The sequence below is a fragment of the Triticum aestivum genome, chromosome 7A (genome assembly GCF_018294505.1).
Source record: "Triticum aestivum cultivar Chinese Spring chromosome 7A, IWGSC CS RefSeq v2.1, whole genome shotgun sequence".
Classification (NCBI taxonomy): domain Eukaryota; kingdom Viridiplantae; phylum Streptophyta; class Magnoliopsida; order Poales; family Poaceae; genus Triticum; species Triticum aestivum.
Genome location: NC_057812.1, coordinates 697,015,007 through 697,039,099, shown reverse-complemented (window position 1 = coordinate 697,039,099; position 24,093 = coordinate 697,015,007). Strand labels below are relative to the sequence as shown.

General features: G+C 44.9%; 2 protein-coding genes across 3 annotated transcripts; both read left to right on the top strand.

The window, feature by feature from the left end:
* Positions 1 to 8,693: 8,693 nt before the first annotated feature.
* Positions 8,694 to 11,342, top strand: LOC780603 (60S ribosomal protein L2, mitochondrial). 2 transcript variants are annotated; one of them, XM_044569091.1, is made up of 2 exons: positions 8,694 to 8,846; positions 10,161 to 11,342. In XM_044569091.1, the coding sequence occupies exon 2, from the start codon at positions 10,161 to 10,163 to the stop codon at positions 11,115 to 11,117; it is 957 nt and encodes a 318-aa protein (XP_044425026.1). In that variant the 5' UTR covers positions 8,694 to 8,846; the 3' UTR covers positions 11,118 to 11,342. The 2 variants fall into 2 exon arrangements, with proteins under 2 accessions (XP_044425026.1, XP_044425025.1); XM_044569090.1 differs by lacking the exon at positions 8,694 to 8,846 and adding an exon at positions 9,993 to 10,056.
* A 4,618-nt stretch (positions 11,343 to 15,960) lies between these two features.
* Positions 15,961 to 19,674, top strand: LOC123154911 (uncharacterized). The gene is made up of 13 exons (XM_044573521.1): positions 15,961 to 16,262; positions 16,755 to 16,825; positions 16,948 to 17,007; positions 17,109 to 17,187; positions 17,418 to 17,488; positions 17,637 to 17,738; positions 17,854 to 17,943; positions 18,439 to 18,513; positions 18,603 to 18,635; positions 18,742 to 18,825; positions 18,947 to 19,000; positions 19,127 to 19,198; positions 19,323 to 19,674. The coding sequence occupies exons 1-13, from the start codon at positions 16,226 to 16,228 to the stop codon at positions 19,416 to 19,418; spliced, it is 924 nt and encodes a 307-aa protein (XP_044429456.1). The 5' UTR covers positions 15,961 to 16,225; the 3' UTR covers positions 19,419 to 19,674.
* Positions 19,675 to 24,093: the final 4,419 nt, after the last annotated feature.

The following is a 24,093-nucleotide window of genomic DNA, read 5'->3' as shown; positions in this document are numbered from 1 at the left end:
CCCAGAGATACCTCTCCGACAATCGGAGTGACAAATCCTAATCTCGAAATACGCCAACCCAACATGTACCTTTGGAGACACCTGTAGAGCTCCTTTATAATCACCCAATTACATTGTGACGTTTGGTAGCACACAAAGTGTTCCTCCGGCAAATGGGAGTTGCATAATCTCATAGTCATAGGAACATGTATAAGTCATGAAGAAAGCAATAGCAACATACTAAACGATCGGGTGCTAAGCTAATGGAATGGGTCATGTCAATCATATCATTCTCCTAATGATGTGATCCCATTAATCAAATGACAACACATGTCTATGGTTAGGAAACATAACCATCTTTGATTAACGAGCTAGTCAAGTAGAGGCATACTAGTGACGTTTGGTTTGTCTATGTATTCACACAAGTATTATGTTTCCGGATAATACAATTCTAGCATGAATAATAAACATTTATCATGATATAAGGAAATAAAATAATAACATTATTATTGCCTCTAGGGCATATTTCCTTCAGTCTCCCACTTGCACTAGAGTCAATAATCTAGATTACACAGTAATGATTCTAACACCCATGGAGCTTTGGTGCTGATCATGTTTTGCTCGTGGAAGAGGCTTAGTCAACGGGTCTGCTATATTCAGATCCGTATGTATCTTGCAAATCTCTATGTCTCCCACCTGGACTAGATCCCGGATGGAATTGAAGCGTCTCTTGATGTGCTTGGTTCTCTTGTGAAATCTGGATTCCTTTGCCAAGGCAATTGCACCAGTATTGTCACAAAAGATTTTCATTGGACCCGATGCACTAGGTATGACACCTAGATCGGATATGAACTCCTTCATCCAGACTCCTTCGTTTGCTGCTTCCGAAGCAGCTATGTACTCCGCTTCACATGTAGATCCCGCCACAACGCTTTGTTTAGAACTGCACCAACTGACAGCTCCACCGTTTAATGTAAACACGTATCCGGTTTGCGATTTAGAATCGTCCGGATCAGTGTCAAAGCTTGCATCAACGTAACCATTTACGATGAGCTCTTTGTCACCTCCATATATGAGAAACATATCCTTAGTCCTTTTCAGGTATTTCAGGATGTTCTTGACCGCTGTCCAGTGATCCACTCCTGGATTACTTTGGTACCTCCCTGCTAGACTTATAGCAAGACACACATCAGGTCTGGTACACAGCATTGCATACATGATAGAGCCTATGGCTGAAGCATAGGGAACATCTTTCATTTTCTCTCTATCTTCTGCATTGGTCGGGGATTGAGTCTTACTCAATTTCACACCTTGTAACACAGGCAAGAATCCTTTCTTTGCTTGATCCATTTTGAACTTCTTCAAAACTTTGTCAAGGTATGTGCTTTGTGAAAGTCCAATTAAGCGTCTTGATCTATCTCTATAGATCTTAATGCCTAATATGTAAGCAGCTTCACCGAGGTCTTTCATTGAAAAACTCTTATTCAAGTATCCTTTTATGCTATCCAGAAATTCTATATCATTTCCGATTAGTAATATGTCATCTACATATAATATCAGAAATGCTACAGAGCTCCCACTCACTTTCTTGTAAATACAGGCTTCTCCAAAAGTCTGTACAAAACCAAATGCTTTGATCACACTATCAAAGCGTTTATTCCAACTCCGAGAGGCTTGCACCAGTCCATAAATGGATCGCTGAAGCTTGCACACTTTGTTAGCTCCCTTTGGATCGACAAAACCTTCCGGCTGCATCATATACAACTCTTCTTGCAGAAATCCATTCAGGAATGCAGTTTTGACATCCATTTGCCAAATTTCATAATCATAAAATGCGGCAATTGCTAACATGATTCGGACAGACTTAAGCATCGCTACGGGTGAGAAGGTCTCATCGTAGTCAATCCCTTGAACTTGCCGAAAACCTTTTGCGACAAGTCGAGCTTTGTAGACAGTAATATTACCGTCAGCGTCAGTCTTCTTCTTGAAGATCCATTTATTCTCAATTGCTTGCCGATCATTGGGCAAGTCAACCAAAGTCCATACTTTGTTCTCATACATGGATCCCATCTCAGATTTCATGGCTTCAAGCCATTTTGCGGAATCTGGGCTCACCATCGCTTCTTCATAGTTCGTAGGTTCATCATGATCTAGTAGCATGACTTCCAGAACAGGATTACCGTACCACTCTGGCGCGGATCTTACTCTGGTTGATCTACGAGGTTCAGTAGTATCTTGTTCTGAAGTTTCATGATCATTATCATTAGCTTCCTCACTAATTGGTGTAGGTGTCACAGAAACTGGTTTCTGTGATGTACTACTTTCCAATAAGGGAGCAGGTACAGTTACCTCGTCAAGTTCTACTTTCCTCCCACTCACTTCTTTCGAGAGAAACTCCTTCTCTAGAAAGTTTCCGAATTTAGCAACAAAAGTCTTGCCTTCGGATCTGTGATAGAAGGTGTATCCAATAGTTTCCTTTGGATATCCTATGAAGACACATTTCTCCGATTTGGGTTCGAGCTTATCAGGTTGAAGTTTTTTCACATAAGCATCGCAGCCCCAAACTTTCAGAAACGACAACTTTGGTTTCTTGCCAAACCACAGTTCATATGGCGTCGTCTCAACGGATTTTGATGGTGCCCTATTTAACGTGAATGCGGCCGTCTCTAGAGCATATCCCCAAAACGATAGCGGTAAATCAGTAAGAGACATCATAGATCGCACCATATCTAGTAAAGTACGATTACGACGTTCGGACACACCATTACGCTGTGGTGTTCCGGGTGGCGTGAGTTGCGAAACTATTCCACATTGTTTTAAATGTACACCAAACTCGTAACTCAAATATTCTCCTCCACGATCAGATCGTAGGAATTTTATTTTCTTGTTACGATGATTTTCAACTTCACTCTGAAATTCTTTGAACTTTTCAAATGTTTCAGACTTATGTTTCATTAAGTAGATATACCCATATCTGCTTAAGTCATCTGTGAAGGTGAGAAAATAACGATATCCGCCACGAGCCTCAACATTCATCGGACCACATACATCTGTATGTATGATTTCCAATAAATCTGTTGCTCTCTCCATAGTACCGGAGAACGGTGTTTTTGTCATCTTACCCATAAGGCACGGTTCGCAAGTACCAAGTGATTCATAATCAAGTGGTTCCAAAAGCCCATCAGTATGGAGTTTCTTCATGCGCTTTATACCGATATGACCCAAACGGCAGTGCCACAAATAAGTTGCACTATCATTATCAACTCTGCATCTTTTGGTTTCAACACTATGAATATGTGTGTCACTACTATCGAGATTTAATAAGAATAGACCACTCTTTAAGGGTGCATGACCATAAAAGATATTACTCATGTAAATAGAACAACCATTATTCTCTGATTTAAATGAATAACCGTCTCGCATCAAACAAGATCCAGATATAATGTTCATGCTTAACGCTGGCACCAAATAACAATTATTTAGGTCTAATACTAATCCCGAAGGTAGATGTAGAGGTAGCGTGCCGACTGCGATCACATCGACTTTGGAACCATTTCCCACGCGCATCGTCACCTCGTCCTTAGCCAATCTTCGCTTAATCCGTAGTCCCTGTTTCGAGTTGCAAATATTAGCAACAGAACCAGTATCAAATACCCAGGTGCTACTGCGAGCATTAGTAAGGTACACATCAATAACATGTATATCACATATACCTTTGTTCACCTTGCCATCCTTCTTATCCGCCAAATACTTGGGGCAGTTCCGCTTCCAGTGACCAGTCTGCTTGCAGTAGAAGCACTCAGTTTCAGGCTTAGGTCCAGGTTTGGGTTTCTTCTCTTGAGTAGCAACTTGCTTGCTGTTCTTTTTGAAGTTCCCCTTCTTCTTCCCTTTGCCCTTTTTCTTGAAACTAGTGGTCTTGTTGACCATCAACACTTGATGCTCCTTCTTGATTTCTACCTCCGCAGCTTTCAGCATTGCGAAGAGCTCGGGAATAGTCTTATTCATCCCTTGCATATTATAGTTCATCACGAAGCTCTTGTAGCTTGGTGGCAGTGATTGGAGAATTCTGTCAATGACGCAATCATCTGGAAGATTAACTCCCAATTGAATCAAGTGATTATTATACCCAGACATTTTGAGTATATGCTCACTGACAGAACTGTTCTCCTCCATCTTGCAGCTATAGAACTTATTGGAGACTTCATATCTCTCAATCCGGGCATTTGCTTGAAATATTAACTTCAACTCCTGGAACATCTCATATGCTCCATGATGTTCAAAACGTCGTTGAAGTCCCGATTCTAAGCCGTAAAGCATGGCACACTGAACTATCGAGTAGTCATCAGCTTTGCTCTGCCAGACGTTCATAACATCTGGTGTTGCTCCAGCAGCAGGCCTGGCACCTAGCGGTGCTTCCAGGACGTAATTCTTCTGTGCAGCAATGAGGATAATCCTCAAGTTACGGACCCAGTCCGTGTAATTGCTACCATCATCTTTCAACTTTGCTTTCTCAAGGAACGCATTAAAATTCAACGGAACAACAGCACGGGCCATCTATCTACAATCAAACATAAACAAGCAAGATACTATCAGGTACTAAGTTTCATGATAAATTTAGGTTCAATTAATCATATTACTTAAAGAACTCCCACTTAGATAGACATCCCTCTAATCCTCTAAGTGATTACGTGATCCAAATCAACTAAACCATGTCCGATCATCACGTGAGATGGAGTAGTTTCATTGGTGAACATCACTATGTTGATCATATCTACTATATGATTCACGCTCGACCTTTCGGTCTCCGTGTTCCGAGGCCATATCTGTATATGCTTGGCTCGTCAAGTATAACCTGAGTATTCCGCGTGTGCAACTGTTTTGCACCCGTTGTATTTGAACGTAGAGCCTATCACACCCGATCATCACGTGGTGTCTCAGCACGAAGAACTTTCGCAACGGTGCATACTCAGGGAGAACACTTCTTGATAATTAGTGAGAGATCATCTTATAATGCTACCGTCAATCAAAGCAAGATAAGATGCATAAAAGATAAACATCACATGCAATCAATATAAGTGATATGATATGGCCATCATCATCTTGTGCTTGTGATCTCCATCTTCGAAGCACCGTCGTGATCACCATCGTCACCGGCGCGACACCTTGATCTCCATCGTAGCATCGTTGTCGTCTCGCCAATTTTATGCTTCCACGACTATCGCTACCGCTTAGTGATAAAGTAAAGCATTACAGCGCGATTGCATTGCATACAATAAAGCGACAACCATATGGCTCCTGCCAGTTGCCGATAACTCGGTTACAAAACATGATCATCTCATACAATAAAATTTAGCATCATGTCTTGACCATATCACATCACAACATGCCCTGCAAAAACAAGTTAGACGTCCTCTACTTTGTTGTTGCAAGTTTTACGTGGCTGCTACGGGCTTAAGCAAGAACCAATCTTACCTACGCATCAAAACCACAACGATAGTTTGTCAAGTTGGTGCTGTTTTAACCTTCGCAAGGACCGGGCGTAGCCACACTCGGTTCAACTAAAGTTGGAGAAACTGTCACCCGCTAGCCACCTTTGTGCAAAGCACGTCGGGAGAACCGGTCTCGCGTAAGCGTACGCGTAATGTCGGTCCGGGCCGCTTCGTCCAACAATACCGCCGAACCAAAGTATGACATGCTGGTAAGCAGTATGACTTATATCGCCCACAACTCACTTGTGTTCTACTCGTGCATATAACATCAACACATAAAACCTAGGCTCGGATGCCACTGTTGGGGAACGTAGTAATTTCAAAAAAATTCCTACGCACACGCAAGATCATGGTGATGCATAGCAACGAGAGGGGAGAGTGTGATCTACGTACCCTTGTAGATCGACAGCGGAAGCGTTAGCACAACGCGGTTGATGTAGTCGTACGTCTTCACGGCCCGACCGATCAAGCACCGAAACTACGGCACCTCCGAGTTCTAGCACACGTTCAGCTCGATGACGATCCCCGGACTCCGATCCAGCAAAGTGTCGGGGAAGAGTTCCGTCAGCACGACGGCGTGGTGACGATCTTGATGTACTACCGTCGCAGGGCTTCGCCTAAGCACCGCTACAATATTATCGAGGATTATGGTGGAAGGGGGCACCGCACACGGCTAAGAATATGATCACGTGGATCAACTTGTGTGTCTAGGGGTGCCCCCTGCCCCCGTATATAAAGGAGCAGGGGGAGGTGCGGCCGGCCAGGAGGAGGGCGCGCCAGGAGGAGTCCTACTCCCACCGGGAGTAGGATTCCCCCCTTTCCTAGTTGGAATAGGATTCGGGAGGGGGAAAGAGGAGAGAGAGAAGGAAGGGGGGGCGCCGCCCCCCTCTCCTTGTCCTATTCGGACTAGGGGGGAGGGGCGCGCGGCCCAGCCCTGGCCACCTCTCCTCTCTTCCACTAAAGCCCACTAAGGCCCATATACCTCCCGGGGGTTCCGGTAACCTCCCGGTACTCCGGTAAAATCCCGATTTCACTCGGAACACTTCCGATATCCAAATATAGGCTTCCAATATATCAATCTTTATGTCTCGGCCATTTCGAGACTCCTCGTCATGTCCGTGATCACATCCGGGACTCCGAACAAACTTCGGTACATCAAAATGCATAAACTCATAATATAACTGTCATCAAAACCTTAAGCGTGCGGACACTACGGGTTCGAGAACAATGTAGACATGACCGAGACACGTCTCCGATCAATAACCAATAGCGGAACCTGGATGCTCATATTGGCTCCCACATATTCTACGAAGATCTTTATCGGTCAGACCGCATAACAACATACGTTGTTCCCTTTGTCATCGGTATGTTACTTGCCCGAGATTCGATCGTCGGTATCTCAATACCTAGTTCAATCTCGTTACCGGCAAGTCTCTTTACTCGTTTCGTAATACATCATCTTGCAACTAACTCATTAGTTGTAATGCTTGCAAGGCTTATGTGATGTGCATTACCGAGAGGGCCCAGAGATACCTCTCCGACAATCGGAGTGACAAATCCTAATCTCGAAATACGCCAACCCAACATGTACCTTTGGAGACACCTGTAGAGCTCCTTTATAATCACCCAGTTACGTTGTGACGTTTGGTAGCACACAAAGTGTTCCTCCGGCAAACGGGAGTTGCATAATCTCATAGTCATAGGAACATGTATAAGTCATGAAGAAAGCAATAGCAACATACTAAACGATCGGGTGCTAAGCTAATGGAATGGGTCATGTCAATCATATCATTCTCCTAATGATGTGATCCCATTAATCAAATGACAACACATGTCTATGGTTAGGAAACATAACCATCTTTGATTAACGAGCTAGTCAAGTAGAGGCATACTAGTGACGTTTGGTTTGTCTATGTATTCACACAAGTATTATGTTTCCGGATAATACAATTCTAGCATGAATAAAAAACATTTATCATGATATAAGGAAATAAAATAATAACATTATTATTGCCTCTAGGGCATATTTCCTTCAAACAGTGCAATGCCTTGAGCTTTCAGCCATTAGATCCGAAATCAAGGTTCCAGATTTCAGTGAACAGTACCCTGCGCTACAGTATGTTGGTCCTGTAGCGATTGTCCTGTAGCAGACTTACTGTAGCGATGTACTGTAGCGGTGACTCTTGATGTTCATCGGACCGTCGCTTGTAGATCCAACTGCCAGGAGATGCCCTCAAGGCACGATACTATTCATCCGTGCCTTGTGTGTGCCAAGAGTGGGGAGAGGCCTTCAGTGAGTATGGGGTTCGATTAGGTTGTATCACTTTAGTTGGCGACGAAGTCCGATTAGGAAATTAAATGTCTCTAAGGATTGTTATTGTAAATTTTCTTGTTAGAGGGACTTGTGTCCTCTTTGTACCAAGGTTTTTCTTTTGACAATATGTGTACCAAGTTTTTTTTTGTAATAATGTCTATGTCGTGTGTCCTCTTTCTACCAAGGTTCTTTTTTTCAATGTTTGTACCAAGTCATATGGTTACCCCGCCAAGATTTCTTTTTTACAATTTTTGCACCAAGTCACGTGGTTGCCCTGGATTATTTTTTAGAAAAGTCTACTAGGCTCTTATTAATGAAGTTCAGGATTACAGGAAGAGCAACAGAATCATGGGTCGGCCCCAACCAAACATGTCGCTCCTGATCAAAAGAAAGTGCATGTCTAGCTAGACTATGAGGTTCATAATTCGACTTCCTCGACTCATGAACAAAAACACAAGTACTAATTAAAAGACTCGCTCCAAGATTTTATATCCTTGATCACTCCACCATAGAAACCACATGTATATGTGTGACGACATTCAAGCAGTCCGATGCAATATGAAGATGCTGCAGTCCAAAATCCTCTGCCAAAGCTAGTGCTTCTCGTCAAGCCATTGCTTCATCATGTCGTTGCCCCGCAAAAAAATTGAAAATAAACACGTGTGGTCACCTCTTGTTTCTAAAAATAGTTTCAACTCAGTGAGAGGATTTACTTTCAGAGGCAGTTTTTCTTTACCCGCAAAAAGAATGTTTTAACCGCAAAAAATAAATAAATAGAAGAGGCAGTTTTTCTTTTTTTTAAAGAAAAACTCAACTTTTTTTTTGAGGTGGAAAAGAAAAACTCAATTGAGGAAGGAAGTCGTCGGGGGGATGCTGGCAAAGCCCACTACCAAAAGAGACGAGGCCCCAGCCAGCGCAGCACACACACGGTCGCAGCCCATTTTCCCTTTCTGCTCGTCTCCTTTCCCTGCCCGGCCGCCGCCAGCCGTCTACGCCGCATCTCCCCCCTCCCCCTCCCCCTCCCCGCGCCGTCGCCTTCCGGCAGTCGTCCGTCCGTCAGTCAGGTACGCCCTCTCCGCTCCGTTCCATCCGTCCATACCAGGGCACTTGTTCGTGGACTCTTCTGCACTCCCAAATCCCGATCCCGTCTATGGCGCAGGATCTCCGCACGCCAGGCGTTAGGTCACCCATAGAGATCCCCCCCGCCCGCCGTAGTCGAGCTCCCATTCTCATTTCCATGCGGTTTAGCTTGATTTTTTCTTTCTCCGGACCCGTCTAGCACCCTGAAATTGCTCACAAGAACTTATGCAGACCTTGAGAGGCAGCTGATTGTTCGGGTTCGATACCCGAATTCTTGTTAGAGTGTTTTTTGTATAGCTGAAAACCATCTCAGTAGGTTCTGTAATGGTGTACAAACAATATTTGTTTCAGCCGGAGAGGCTACTTGCTAGTAAATTTGTATTTTATATCTGAATTGCTGCAAATGGGTGTGAAATTGTACAGACGCCAGGGTAATCAGGCTGGAGAAAGATACAAACACTGCATGCTTTAATCTCTATATTTCCAAACTGTCCCTGTAATGCCCAGTTCGAAATTGCACATAGACTGTATTGTGAAGTGGTGCCTTTGTAACATATTTCACATCTGCGTCCTCCGTTTAATTTGATAACATCATGGATTGGGGATGTTATGATGTCTACCTGTTCATAGCTGTATTTTTTCCCTTTTCTTTTTCTTACTTATGAAAACCTGCTGGAGTCATTAACCCCTCACCAAACCTGAATTGATGCTGCCCAGGCCCAATTCCGCATGTAAATGAGTTTCTTTTCTTTTACTCTTACTTCACTTGATATCCAATTTCTGTACTTCTGCTTAGTTCTTAATTGTACCCGAGCTTTTCTGTTGAGAATGAATTATGATAAGTTCTCTGGACTCAGATTGAAGGGAGCTAAATGTTTTGTCTACCGAATTCGGCAATTATATTGTAGTGTTCCTCTTCCTGCCAATCTGAATGTTGCTGAATAAGAAAAACAAAAGTTTGGAACTTCTCTTATGAATTTTGCTGCCAGTCTGAGTGGTTTGGGCCATAAACAAATTTAGTACTAGCTTGTGTCTGGTTTGGATTCAAACCTAAGCTGCTTGATCTTTTGCTCTGGATCAGATGGAATGACTTGATCTCGATGTTTCTTTTTCATCAGTAAAGCTAGGTGTTTGTCACCTGTGGTCTTAAGATCGATAGAAATGTATGTCGTCACTTTCTGTTGATTCTTCATGGTTAGTTCGTTCATCCTTTAGATGCATGGAAGCTTATCCACTTGCTGCTACTACATGCTGTTTTATGTCTATTTCTTGAAGCTTATGGTGATTTTTATCTGCAGATGCAGAAGTTCAAGACCTTGGCCAAGGCCTTGACCGGCAAGACCGTCACCGCTGGGAGGAACTCTTCTGGGCGAATCACTTCTTTTCACCGAGGGGGTGGATCCAAGCGATCTCTTAGGGACATTGACCTCAAAAGGAACACTTGTTCTGTTGGCATTGTGGAAAGGATTGAGTATGACCCTAATCGTTCTTCTCGGATCGCTCTTCTCCGATGGATTGAAGGGGTACCTCAGAAGGATCCAGCATACAAGGCCGAGCGTGCACCTGTCAATTACATAATAGCCAGCCATCAAATGGAACCGGGCAGCATGGTGGTGAATAGCGATTCCTCCAAACCCTCCACGACCGGCTCCTTGATGCGACCTGCCCACAATGCTGATTCCTTCCTGCGGTTCCAAGAGCTGTTCCGCAAGGCCAGCCAAGGCGAAGAGGGCACTGATGATCAAGTGAAGGATGCGGCGGTTCCTACAGCAGCACCGCTCATGCCAGCCGATCTACTGGACCTCAATTCCAAGGTGGGAAACTGCATGCCGTTGTCTGACATCCGTATGGGAACATGGGTGCACAGCATCGAACTGCGTCACGGCCAGGGGGCGAAGCTCGTCCGAGCCGCTGGAGCCTACGCCAAGGTGGTCAAGGAGTCAGCCACGCAGTGCCTTGTGCGTCTGCCGTCGGGCGTCGAGAAGCTGATAGACTCCCGCTGCCGGGCCACCATCGGCATCGTCTCCAACCCCACCCATGGCGCGCGGAAGCTGAGGAAGGCGGGGCACAGCCGGTGGCTGGGCAGGCGCCCGGTCGTCCGTGGTGTCGCGATGAACCCGGTGGACCATCCCCATGGAGGAGGCGAGGGGCGCACCAAGGGCGGCAGGCCCTCGGTGTCGCCCTGGGGGAAGCCCACCAAGGCTGGGTATCGGACCGTGCCGAAGAAGCCAAAGGCTCAGCTGTCCCGTGATTGATTGATGATCTTCATGGACGCGGCTTGTTGCTCCAAGGGAAAGGTAGCAAGCAGGATCTTGATGTGGCTATGGATCGATCACAAAGGACTATGACTCGTTTTTTCCCTTTTTGTTTGCGAGCAGTTTCCGCTGCAGCACTTTGACTTTATTATGTATTAATAATAACAGGTGATGTTTGGACCTGCCTGCGCCCAGTTTACTGCATTCCTTCCTGGCATTTTGACATTAACTTGTTTAGGCATGTTTCTTGTGATTGATAATTTGCTTTGTCTGGTTTAGCAAGCTGGGAGGGAACAAAATGATGTTGTGCGTATATTTAGACATGCTTCTGTAGCTGCTGTTCCGTCATAAAAAGCATGCATGCGACGAGCTGCATATATATAGTTTATTCAGTTTATCTGAATTAGCTGATTCAGATCAGTGTAATTTCTGTCGGTGTAAATCCATCATTATATTGAAAGTTAGCATGATTGATTGATTTGCCATTCATACTGGATACTACAATGCCTCTGGACTGAATGAATCCTGGTGGTGTTCAGTCAGTATATTACCTTGCAGCAGTGCGTGTTCAGTCCAGTTTTGCAGAATTATGGCAGAGTTTAACTTGGCTGTTTTGTTTTTTTGCCTGGAGGGCACAAAATTTACATGATTTGTATAGCTGCTGCTGCTATTTGCTTTCTAGTTTCTGTACCTGCTGTTCCGTCTTTAGAAACATGCATGGGTTGAGCTACATACATATATATGGTTTATTCAGTGTATCTATCTGAAGCTGATTCAGATCTTGTGTGCCTTTGTTAGTGTAGATCCATCATGTTGAAAGTTATCACGATTAAACTTGCCATTCATATGTCCTAGTAGATGCAATGCCTCTGGAATGAATGAATCCAGTTTTGCACTAATAACTGACGAGATGATGTCTTAGGAATCCTGGTGGTATTTACTGGTTTTCTCTTCTATATTTATTTCCCCCTTTTTTTTCCTTTTCTTTGTTTATTAATTCGTGAGTTATTTTCCAAAAAATGGAGTTTTAAAATTCATAAACCTTCTTTAATTTCATTTTTAAATGATTTTTCAATATTCATGAGTTATTTCAAAAATTTCCAAAACTTCTTATAGATAAATGAACTGATTGTTTAAATTCATGAATGTTTTAAAAATCTGTGTACAGTTTTAAATTCCAGAACATCTTCCGGAATTTATGAACATTTCTTGAAATTCTTAAAGATTTTTATTTATTTTTCCTTAAATTCATGATTTTTCCAAAATATCTTGAACATTTTTTAAATTTAAAAATATTTCCAAGGTCTTGGAACATTTTCTGAAAATTCATCTACCATTTTTAAACCACAAACATTTTCGTGATGTATGTATGCATTTTTAAATCTAAAAACATTCTCGAGATATTTCATTTCCAAAAACCAAATGCAAAAGGTTAAACACGTACGGGCGGACGGCCCTCCCGTAGAAAAAAAAATCTCACCAGAAACCTATGATGGAGACAAGTGGTGCGCATGGCTAATGCCATTTATTCACGAGAAGCTTTTGTGGTAACTTTTGCAAAGGCATCCTCTTATCTATAATACCTAAATAGTTGATCCCCACTACTTCTAATTCTCTCAACATGCAAGCCCTTCACCTCACCAAGTGTGCCACATCAGCATCCACTAACAATATTTTTCAGCCTATGCAAACCTTATTCCATTGTCACTAAATTCTCTCAACATGCAAGCATCCCACTTCAGCATACACTAACATTTTATTTCAGCCCATGCAAACCATACCAATATGCTTATTTTCGTCACTGGACATATGCAGTAGATTAGATAATTATTTAATTTATGTACTTCCTAAAGGTTGTGAAATGCCCTGATTTACACATAATGCAAGTACGAAATATTTATATGTTAAAATTAGTAGCTTTTGATTTAGATCTTTTTCTGCATATATAAGTCATTTGTAATTAATTTTTATATTCCTGCAGCAGGTAAATTACCTAGTTTTTTTGTTTGGAGAGAGAGGAGGCACCCTCAAAGTGATTTGAAGAAAATTTCCTCTTACTTTAGCAGTGGGCCAAAGAAGAGGAAGAAGTCGGCGGGCTGCCACCGAAGCCCACCACAACAGTACAGGCCCAGCCCAGCCCAGCGCACCAACCAAGCCCGACCGGTTTTCCCCTTTCCCTGCTCATCCATTCCTCCCGTTCTCCTCCTGCCCTGCCCTGCCGTCGCCGTCAGCCGTCGCCGCCGCATCTACCCCCGCCGCCACCTTCCTGCTCCGATTCGTCCGGCCGCCGGTCAGGTACGCCCTCTCCGCAACGCCCCGATTCACCCCTTATTGCATCAGCACGACGATATGATGTCCTAGGAGCAAGGGAGCTCAAGGCAGAACCAGGGGCCGCCCTTGCCTGTGGATCCTTCCGCACCCCCAGTCCCGATCCCGTGTATGGCGTAGAGACCCTATAGAAATCCCTCTGCCCGTCTTCCGTAGCCGAGCTCCACGGTTGGTCGCTTGTAGATTTTTGAAGGGGGGGATGAAGATTTCAGTTGAGAGATGATTTATTCCTGGTCTTATGATCCAGCCTGCAACCAGTGCAGTGGATAGTTAATTGATGATCCTCATCCTGTGTCGCCATGTAGCAGCTTGCAGTCCATAGCAGGGAAGGGCGAAGTAAATTGAACCGAACATTTGATGATCCTGAAATCGCGTATCTACCAGGTTTCAGTTTCGTAGCGTTGCCGGTGGGGTGGGGGGGGGGGGGGGGGGGACTGTGCTAGGCTTGGCAGGTGTGAATAATATAAATCCATGAGATTTCAGCCCAAGGATCTGGTCCTGTTCAGCACAGAGCACAGGCTAGCAGCCATGGAAGAAATCCATGTAGTGCTATTATGACTATATATATACACCAAATCTTGTAAGCTTTGGATAGTACTCTACAATATAATTTCGGTACGTCCACCGTGTCAGAATTCCAGTAAGCACTGCCACGATAAATGAATTGCGTTGTGTGTCTTTCAAACACTTGTGCAGAGGGATGTACATAGGTTTTCCTTTTCAAGTTACATGTGCAGAGCGATGTACATAGTTTTGCAACAGCGTCTTCTTGTTTCCAATGGCTTTGGCCTGAATGGATCTCCCTCTGCCTCTTTTTCTGGGATCAGTGCATCATTGTCACTTCCCGGCAAGTCCCAGCACCAGGTAGACAGGCCTTGTGAGAGAGACAGAGGTGACTGTTCAGGTCCGATGTTCTAGTGCTTGCTAGACTTCTTTGTATGGCCGAAGGATGCCTCAGTAGGCCGTCTTGTGATGTACAGGCAGTATTTGGTTCAGATGGGGAGGCTACTCGCCAGTAAGCCCTATTTTCCTTCTTGCTGTGGCAGAAATTGTCGATTGCCGTAGAGCTACTGAATGCCAGATTGTATAAGCACCAGAGGAGAGTCAGATTGTAGTATAACACAAATCTCTATATCTTCCCGTAATGCCCAGTTTTAAACTGTAGAGACTGTATTTTGAGTTGTCAGACGACCATTTTTCATATTTCGCACCTTGGATTGGTAACTACATGTAACATCTTCCCAAGACATTTTTGTCCTGCAGCAGCAGCAACCGCCGTCGTTGTCGATGGCAGGGTTCGGCAGCCTGGCGCCCAAGACGAAGAACGTGGTGGTGGCGGGCGGGCTGACGGGGTTCGTCTTTGGGGTGTACTACTACACCATGTGGGCGGTGGGCAGCACCGACGAGCTGCAGGTCACCATCGACAAGTTTGAGGACCTGAAGAAGAAGGAGGAGGCCGCCGCCACAAGCTCCTCCACCCCAGGATCATCATAAACAAGCACGCCCTTTGAAACTAGCTACTACTGCCTCTCAACCTGCCCGGGACCATGGGTTTGGTTTGTATTGATAATAATGGGTGCTGTGTTTGATGGAGCATTTTCATTCATGGCACGGATGGAGCTTGGAGTTGATGATGCTTTTTGTTTGTGAATGGTAGCCGCGGTGTCTAGAAGTTATGATACTCCCTCCTTCCATTTATATAAGGCCTAATGCTTTTTTCAAGACCGCCTTTGACTATTGATATGATTAATAATACATGAGATGTATAATGTGAAAATTATATTATTGGAAGCTCTTTTTTACTTACGAATTTGACGGTATGCTTTGTTTAACTTGCATGTCATATATTATTGCTCTAACACTTGGTCAAAACTAGCCTCGTAAACGTATTAGGCCCTATATAGATGAAAGGAGAGAGTATGATACTGCCTCCGCTTCAAAATATAAGATGTGTTGTTTTTGCCCCTCATAAAACAGGTTTTTCTATGTTTGTCAGACCTTTAGTTTTGCAACGGATGGAGTAGTACCTTTTGGAGGTAGGGCCCTCTGGTTTGTTGTTGTTGCGTTGAAATATGTTGCCTGTCCCTCTCTCTCTATCAGTCCGGTCTTTTGAATGGATGATAATTGAATCGGTCGGCACATGAATGAATTCATTGTGACCGTTCCTCTCATGATCTAGGAAGAATAAGGGGCGTGTGTATCGGCACACTTGACCCGGCCTGATCATTCGTTGGGAATCCTTGCCTTGTTCCCCAAGAAGGTAGGTCCGGTAATGAACAGAATTTGGTTCATCAATCAAAAGTCGATTTGCCAAATGGCCACCCACCTGATATCATCTCACGATAACCAAGCGGAGCTGCGTGTTCTAGCTTAGGGCATACGTTTGCCCAAAAGAAAAAGTTAAGGGCATACAAATTTACCGCTTTGCCCATCGGATCACGCCCGTCCGTCTAAAACCCAACGGCCAGGGAAAATCCCGGGCGGATGGCCCTCCCGAGGGTGTTTCCGGAAAAAGGAAGGAAGGAGTCTCGTGTGATTGAATGAAAGAAACTAAATCCAACAAGATTCTGCCTCCGTTTATTCGTTCGTCGGTTTTAACCGCCGCCAGACGATACAGACACGTACTACGTACGGCGAGAGAACAATAAACCAGCAGGGAGCGGAATCGCCCACCGCCGGCCGTACGTGCGCGCCCGATCTCGCCGTCGCCGTCGAGGGCCGCGTGCTAGCTCCGGTGCTCGCTCGCTCCGGCTTCCGTTGCCCGGCTTCGCTTGGGCGCCATGGCGCTCGGCAACATCGCCGTCGTGCTCGGCTCCGGTGAGTTCCCGTGCTCCTCACCCCTCAGCTTTGGTCCACATCTATCTACCATGGAGGAATCTATGGTGCTCTCGCCGTCGCCGGCGACTGTCGCGTCCTTCTGAATCTATCCGATGTGCTGCTGATGCCGGGGTTTAGCTTGTATCTAGCTTCTTGCTTAGGGTTTGTAGCTTGCCTACTCGCTGGGTAGACACATACGGATTAACGGATCACTTTGGTTCCTAGTGTAGTTTACTTTGTTGGCTACAAATAATCCAATCCAATACAATCCAACTGCTCTCTCACAAGTCGCACCCATACCTGTATATCTGTAATTCTGTCTTCTTACTTGCTTCAAGCAAAGCCTTGCAGCCTTTTCCCCCCCTCTGATTGAGAATTGCAGCCTCTGTTCTTGAGCAATCTGCAATTAGCCTTTATTTAGGGGAATGCCGCAAATTCTTCTGCAAAGCATACTAACGGATTGCAAAAACTTTCTTTCTTCTCTTTTGGCAGGATATCTCAGCACTATTCTTACCGGAGGCGACGCCAAGAAAGTCCCTATCATCGGGGACACGCTTGCCAATGTAATTAGCTACTTCCATCACTTACCTTGCCCCGTGCCTTTATTCTCGGTCGGGTTGATTCGATTGTACACACGTCGAGCCATGGCTGTGACACCTTTTGTATCTTTGTTTGTCTCCTCTAGTTTGTGAAGAACACCAGGAAGGCCGGGAAACACGACGGTAGCGACCAGTTGGCGTCTCAGGTTTGTTTATTGTGGATGTGTTTGTTTTTCGTGTCGGCCAGATTGGTTTGACAGACTCTAGATCTAAAATGGCGGTGCTTGACTCTGCTAAACATTTTCAGCTCGACAGTATCAGGGAGGAGATACAGCGAGCCGCACGCCATAGAAATGAGAATGTCACGGTTATCTCCGATACATCAGGTCGGTGCTCGCTTGTTTTCTTGTCTCGATGCTCAACCAAATTGATTATACAAATGTCTTAATTATGTTGGATTTGATCTATCGTTTCATCATGCCCTTTAGACGTACACAGTTATATGGTTTTGGCCCTCTAGTTTGTACAGTTCTTATCTGAATATGTGAACTCTTATACTAGATTCTACGTATTTAATATGTGAATTATTATTATATCTTACCTTCTATTTTTGTAGGGTCTGGTTCGTATACCATAACAGCAATTGTTGTTGCTGGGCTTATCGGCTATGCATACGTCAGGTGGAAGGTAAACTCTCATTCTTTTATTTTAGGCCATCCAAGATTACACAACACTGAGGCTGTAATTCTAGTTGCAGGCCATTCTGCTTTTTGAAGTCATATCCAGAGTTGCTAATTCACCTGCTAGTATCTAAAGTTCGCGCAATAATTTACAGGGTTGGAAGATTTCTGACATGATGTGGGTGACGAAGCGCGGTCTGGCTGATGCCTGCGATGTCGTGGGCAAACAGTTAGATGATGTTTCAAATACAGTGCAGGTAAGTTTTTTTTTTTTTTTTACTGATGTTGCACATTATGGACTGTCTGAACGATGCTGTACATCCATCTCGACCTTTTCATCTTACATGAAGAACAAATATGTGTCCATTTCAGGTTACGAAGAAACATCTAGCTGTTAGGATCGACCGGGTCGATGCTAATCTAGACGAAACACAAGAAATTATCGAAGGGACAAGGGATGAGGTTGGAACATTCCTGCTGCATAAATATTTCCTTTTCTGGTACTTTTGGATGGTGAAACGAAACAACGATACCTCTACAGAACCGTACATATGAGTTTCACCTCATACGGCTCCTCGGTCAGTTCTTTCGAAGGAATCCTTTTCCTTATTCGAGAATCTCCGCCTTTCTTCCACTCCGGCCCAAAGACTAACTAAGACCAACCGAGTCACGTTTTCATGTTCTAATTGAACACTTTCCATTTGTTATATGATTATTAAAGCAGAAGATTGTTCTTTTACCAAACAAATGCAGATCAAACCACCTCTTATCATAAGAAGAAATCTTTCTCGGTATCAATCCCCTTGGCCCTCATTCTTTGAGAATCGGAATGATCCTTTTCGAGTTTCCATTTCTTCATTTGAAATCTGGGCTCTTCTGTCTCTGACTTATTTTTTTGGCTTTATTCTTTATTTATTTCATTTGATTTTTTACTAAATTTATTTACTGTGTTTGTAGGTCGCAGTGATCCATGTGGATCTGAGCGCCTTTCAGAAGGAGCTCCAAGAAGTCAGCCGTACGGTTGAAATATGGGTCGGTGCCTTGTACTGAAACTTGTATATACCTTGCTTATTGGAGCTACATATCACTTACGGGTGCACTTATTTATCTTGAATATGCAGGGGTCAAGGCTGTCTGGTATCGAGGACACCCAGGTAAGCACATGTCCATCATATACACCCTTCCCCTTCCTCTAACCCACACCCACACCGTTTTTTCGTTAAATGTTCCTGACATTATCTACTTTCAAACCGGTATCAGGATCGTACAGTGCGTGCAACTGAAGCCTTAGTTGGGTTCAGCCAACAACTGGAACATGGTGGCCAGAATCCCAATATTCGTCAGGCAAGTCGGCGGCCCAGCTTATGCAATTCCTTAGTGGCATGTTGGTTACATGATTAGGCTATTGGTTCTGCATCAACTATCGTTGCTTCTAGAGCTCTGAAGAGATATTTTCAATTTTCAGGTCTCATTGTTCCTTCCAGCTCTAGGATCCTCTTCAGAGAAAAGGATTAAAATGGTAAATTAAACTAACTTTTGTTTTCGTATTAAAATTTTTTTAGGTGAAATAAAGGCTCTGCCTTTCCAGCCTTTGCTACTGGGAATCTAATTTATGTGTTTCTTGCTGCATGTTACTTTCCTGCAGTTGCCCCAGTCTCCTCTTGTATCTCTTCAACCGGTCGCATCAGTAGCCGAGCCTAGCGAGGACAAAAGCAAGGTTTGGTTTCAGATTCCTAACATTGCAAACAATGACCCCTTTTATCTATGCGTTCTGTTTGCACAAATCAAGTTGGTTTTGCTGCCTTGGATGATGATTTTAATTGGCTCTACTTGCATTCCAGGAGAACCACAAGGCGTTGCCCTCGAGTGAAGGAAGCATGAGGTGGAAGCTACCTGGACTTGGGCTTAGCTTCATAAGGAGTTCATCTAATGTATAGATGATATTACTGGCACGAGTTGTATAACTCTTTAACTTATAGTTATGTGTGGCCTTGCGTAAATAGGTATACTTGCAATAGTGGTCTTGATTATACCATGGTAGAAGAGATAATCACTTTTTGCCAAGGGAAAATGATAAACTCATGCCGTTCCATTTACACATGTAATCAACACTTGTCGACCTCCAAGTTTGGATGTTCGTGTCATTCTTGTTAGTAACTTCTTTTACTAAGAGGATTTGTATGTTTTTTACTACCCATTCAGGAACTTCACACCATGAAAGCATCATTTTCACTCGTATGGAATTGCTCGTCAGAGAGTATGCAGTGTACTGATCACATGCTAAAATGTCTTGCTTAAACACCCGTGGCCTGGATGATATGTTGTTCTCGAAAGGGAGCTGGAAACTTGGCTAAAATGAGCTGGTTCCAATTACACACATATTTCATGATGCTCTGCTCTTACTTCCTAGTCAAGTGATGGTACACCATACATATTAAGTTGGTGTACTGCTTGAGGGATGGTCCTTCGGATCATACAAGAGTAACCTACTTGCAAGTCCAATTGCCGTTCAACTACTTACTCATTCAGAAACTTGTCGCCATTCTTTTAGTGTGATCTCAATTCAACAAAAACAAAATGTTTCTGTTAGAGTACGTAATGGGCCTAATGGGCCCATTAGTCTTAGGGTTAATTAGAGATAAGGGTCGTTTGCTTAGGGGTCAAGTAAGTCTTGCTTGAGAGTCAAGTAAACCTCTCTATATAAAGAGAGGAGATGTATCAATCTAATCAAGCAAGAATTAAGAAGGAAATCCCTTCCCTCTTGCCCGGCCAGGGGCAAGTGTTAGAGTACGTAATGGGCCTAATGGGCCCATTAGTCTTAGGGTTAATTAGAGATAAGGGTCATTTGCTTAGGGGTCAAGTAAGTCTTGCTTGAGAGTCAAGTAAACCTCTCTATATAAAGAGAGGAGATGTATCAATCTAATCAAGCAAGAATTAAGAAGGAAATCCCTTCCCTCTTGCCTGGCCGTGGGCAAAAAGGCCCCCGGCCGGCCTTCTCGCGCCCTCCTTCTAGCAGCGCCATAACAATTTGGTATCAGCTAGATCCGGTTCGATCATGTCTTCACCGCCGCCAAGCCCGTCTCTTCCGCTGCCGGTCACCTTGTCGCCTCCGGCGACCACCACGACCGTCGCCCCGCTCCTGCCCGCGCCGGGATCCTCTGTCGCGCCCGCCCCCGCCATCCTCACCTGGGAGGAGGTGTCCGGGGTGCTGCGGGACCTAACCCAGGCGGTCCAAGAGATCCACTTGTTCTTGGCCGGGTCCTAGAGGCTGCACCCGGTTGTGCCGCCCATCGCCGCCGCCGCGCCGCCGTGGAAGCCGCCGCACCAGGCGGCCTTCGCCGCGCTCGCCAGGCCGCTGCAGCTGCCATGTATCGCCACCATCGCCCAGCCCTGGCTGCAGTGGCAGCCGCCGCTCCTGGCGGCCTCCGCCGCGCCCGGCGCTCCGACGCAGCAGCCGTTGCCGCTGCCCGGCGTGACAGCGCAGCAGCCGCTGCAGCTGCAGCAGCCACCGCCGGTCAGCTCCGCCGCCCAGTATGGGATGCCCTATGACGGGAGTGCGACGACCTCGTTCCCATCAGCGCCGCCGCCATCCCAAGGCGTCCACATCCAGCAGATCAAGTCCCTGCCGTCGCCGTCACCGCTTCCATCTTGGATCGCTACCCGCCATGTGTCGGCGGCGGTGAGGCTGCAGGCTGCTGCGCGAGGCCTCCTAGCGCGTCGGCGTTTGTGGGAGATGCGTGGTCTGCAGCTGCCACTCCTCCAAGTTGCCCTTCGCTGCGCAAAGGACCTCGATCTCGTCCACTGCGTCGGGGATCTTGGGCATGTGGTTTCCCCCACGGGCGGCCGGCATGCTGTTTTCCCCGCGCGCAGCGACCTCAAAGTCTGCGACATCGGCGGTTGGGGGGGCGCACCCCTCGTCATTCTCCATCACAAGCCCTCCACTCTTCCCTGTGCGGTGCAGACCAACAGCCATACACATGCACTCCTTTTGTCCAGGTGGTGTCCATGGGATCCAGGTGGCTGTACATGTGCACATCCAAAATAAAGCGTCCTAGTCTATTTTAGGTTGAGAATAATAAAACAAGCCGAGATGTAAAAGGCTTGTTTTTAGGTGTTAGGTTTGTGTTGCGTCGAGTCATGGTTATAAGTTGGTTAGGCTGCAGCTCGAGGACAAGCTGCATGTCCAGGTGGGGTGTAGTGTTAGAGTACGTAATGGGCCTAATGGGCCCATTAGTCTTAGGGTTAATTAGAGATAAGGGTCATTTGCTTAGGGGTCAAGTAAGTCTTGCTTGAGAGTCAAGTAAACCTCTCTATATAAAGAGAGGAGATGCATCAATCTAATCAAGCAAGAATTAAGAAGGAAATCCCTTCCCTCTTGCCTGGCCGTGGGCAAAAAGGCCCCCGGCCGGCCTTCTCGCGCCCTCCTTCTAGCAGCGCCATAACAGTTTCCATTCACTTTGTTTTTGGCTACGAAAACTTGAGTAATAAGGCATGGTAAACAGATCTTGAATGACTTGCCCAACACATATCCCATGCTCACAATTTTTTTATTTTTCCTAAAAAGAGCTAAGAAAGACGAGATGTATATATACAAGTCCTACATATACTCCATTGTCTTAGGATGTCAAAGTGTGTGTGGTATGATTACAGATTTGCTTCCCTCTCTATCCTGCTCCAGTCTATCTAAAATATTGGAAGAAAACAAATACATAAATCCTACCCTGCCTAATACTTTTCCCCCTCTTGCTCTTCAGTGCTACAAATCCATCCACCGTGCCACTCCAATTGTCAAGTTGGAGCTTGTGTCTTTGCCACCAGAGATCGTGGCAACAGCACCACACTCCAAAGTTGTTCCCGCTGTTCAAATGCCGGCCAAGGTAATTTCCCACAAAGATGCGGTGCTCAAACACCAGGTCCTCGACAAGTGTGTCGTCGACTGAACTTTCAGGTTACGCTAGCCCTGTCTTCAAGGAGTCGCCGCACTTCGCTGATATGCTGACGAAGGCCAAGGATGTCAAGGCAGTCTGGTTTGATCTCTCGAAGGGGTTATCCAAGCTTCTTCATATGGTTCGTGCAGTCAACATGTGCGAAACCATCCATCCTAAGATCACCTTTCTCTCTTCTTCTAGCCATTAGTGAGAGGCACTTTTGTTTATATATATTTGGGCTGGCTGGAACGCTCCTAACTGGAGCAGTAGCTGCGTTTCCAGCAACTTGGATGCCGCTGATATTGTTTCAGCATTTTAGCCTTTTAAGCTCAACTATTTGTCTTCTGCCTTCAAATTACGTTTATATAATTAGTTTAAGTATATAGTTTTTTTGCGAATAGTTTAAGAATACAGTTAATTGTTTATTAACATTTTTTTGTGAAATCGAAGGGAGCTAAAATTAGTTTAAGTTGTATGAAGAGATAGTTTTCATGTGTACTACATAACTAAAACACAACAAATTAATATATATAACAAGGGTTAATAAATATTCAATATAAATTACACATTATAACCTTAGCAACGACCAACAAAGGACTGAACACTGCCAGTACAGTGACTACCTGCGACGTTTGACAGGACCGAACGCTACTACTTTTGTATGGCTGGTACGCTAGGATCATGCCCCACATTAGCAGCGTCTACTCTGTAAACGCTGCTAGATGTTTTGCTTCTGTGACGTCCGTCCCATGGTCAAACACTGCTGATAATTTGGAAAAATAGTTGCAGCATTCGTTTCTGGCAAACACTGCCAGTACAGAAAATCCCACGAGGGTTTTTCTACTAGTGTTCATTAACTACTGGAAAAATGAGTTGATTCTGGTTTCACACATCTTTCATGAGTCATGAAACAAAGGACTTGGACTAGACCATTCAAGACTAGCATGTTTGCAAATGCAAATGGCGGTCCGGTACTCAACTATTCAAGATCATAGACATCATTTTAATGTGAACTCACACCAACCAAATCCAATACTTTTCTGCTTTGTTTCTGTCAAGAACTTGGAAACTAACATGCAAAACACAGTCACATAATCAAGTAGCCTACTCATCACATAATAAAACACACATGATAAATTGTCCCTAGATGTCTGCTCAACGCATATTCCATTGCTCACCCCCCCCCCCCCCCCCCCCCCACCACACACACACACACAAATAAGAGCTAGAAGGCTATATATACCCCTGCCTTAGATGTAAAAGCGCACATGATCTGAGCTCAAATTTGGTTATCCTTTTATCCAACCGTCAAGAAGATCTGAAATATTGGAGAAAAACAAAAGGAGCATGGTAGACATTATAGGGAGAAACGAAAGCAGCGAATGGATGGTGTCATGGTGTTCATGGGTGAGACTCCAGACGGAGGTGTTCGACGAGGCACCGAGGGTGAAGTTCTTGGGTGTTGTCCCGTTAGAATTCTGCGCCAGGATAAGGGACCATGGTGTTCACGGGTGAGACTCCGGACGGAGGTGTTTGACGAGGCGCAGAGCTTATTTGTGATGTACTATCCAAGAAGCTAGTGGGCTACCACATGTCAGAGGAGCCAATGCTACCGGCGGCCCGGAGCGACATACTGTTGTCGAGCGGGATGGAGTGGTGTCAGCATAATTTTGAGTTAGTGTCA

Coding starts and splice junctions, on each gene's coding strand:
- LOC123154911 (XM_044573521.1), top strand. CDS start 16,226: ATGGCGCTCGGCAACATCGCCGTCGTGCTCGGCTCCG. Junction 16,263..16,754: donor CGCCGTCGTGCTCGGCTCCG/GTGAGTTCCCGT, acceptor CTCTTTTGGCAG/GATATCTCAGCACTATTCTT. Junction 17,944..18,438: donor TCGAAGGGACAAGGGATGAG/GTTGGAACATTC, acceptor CTGTGTTTGTAG/GTCGCAGTGATCCATGTGGA.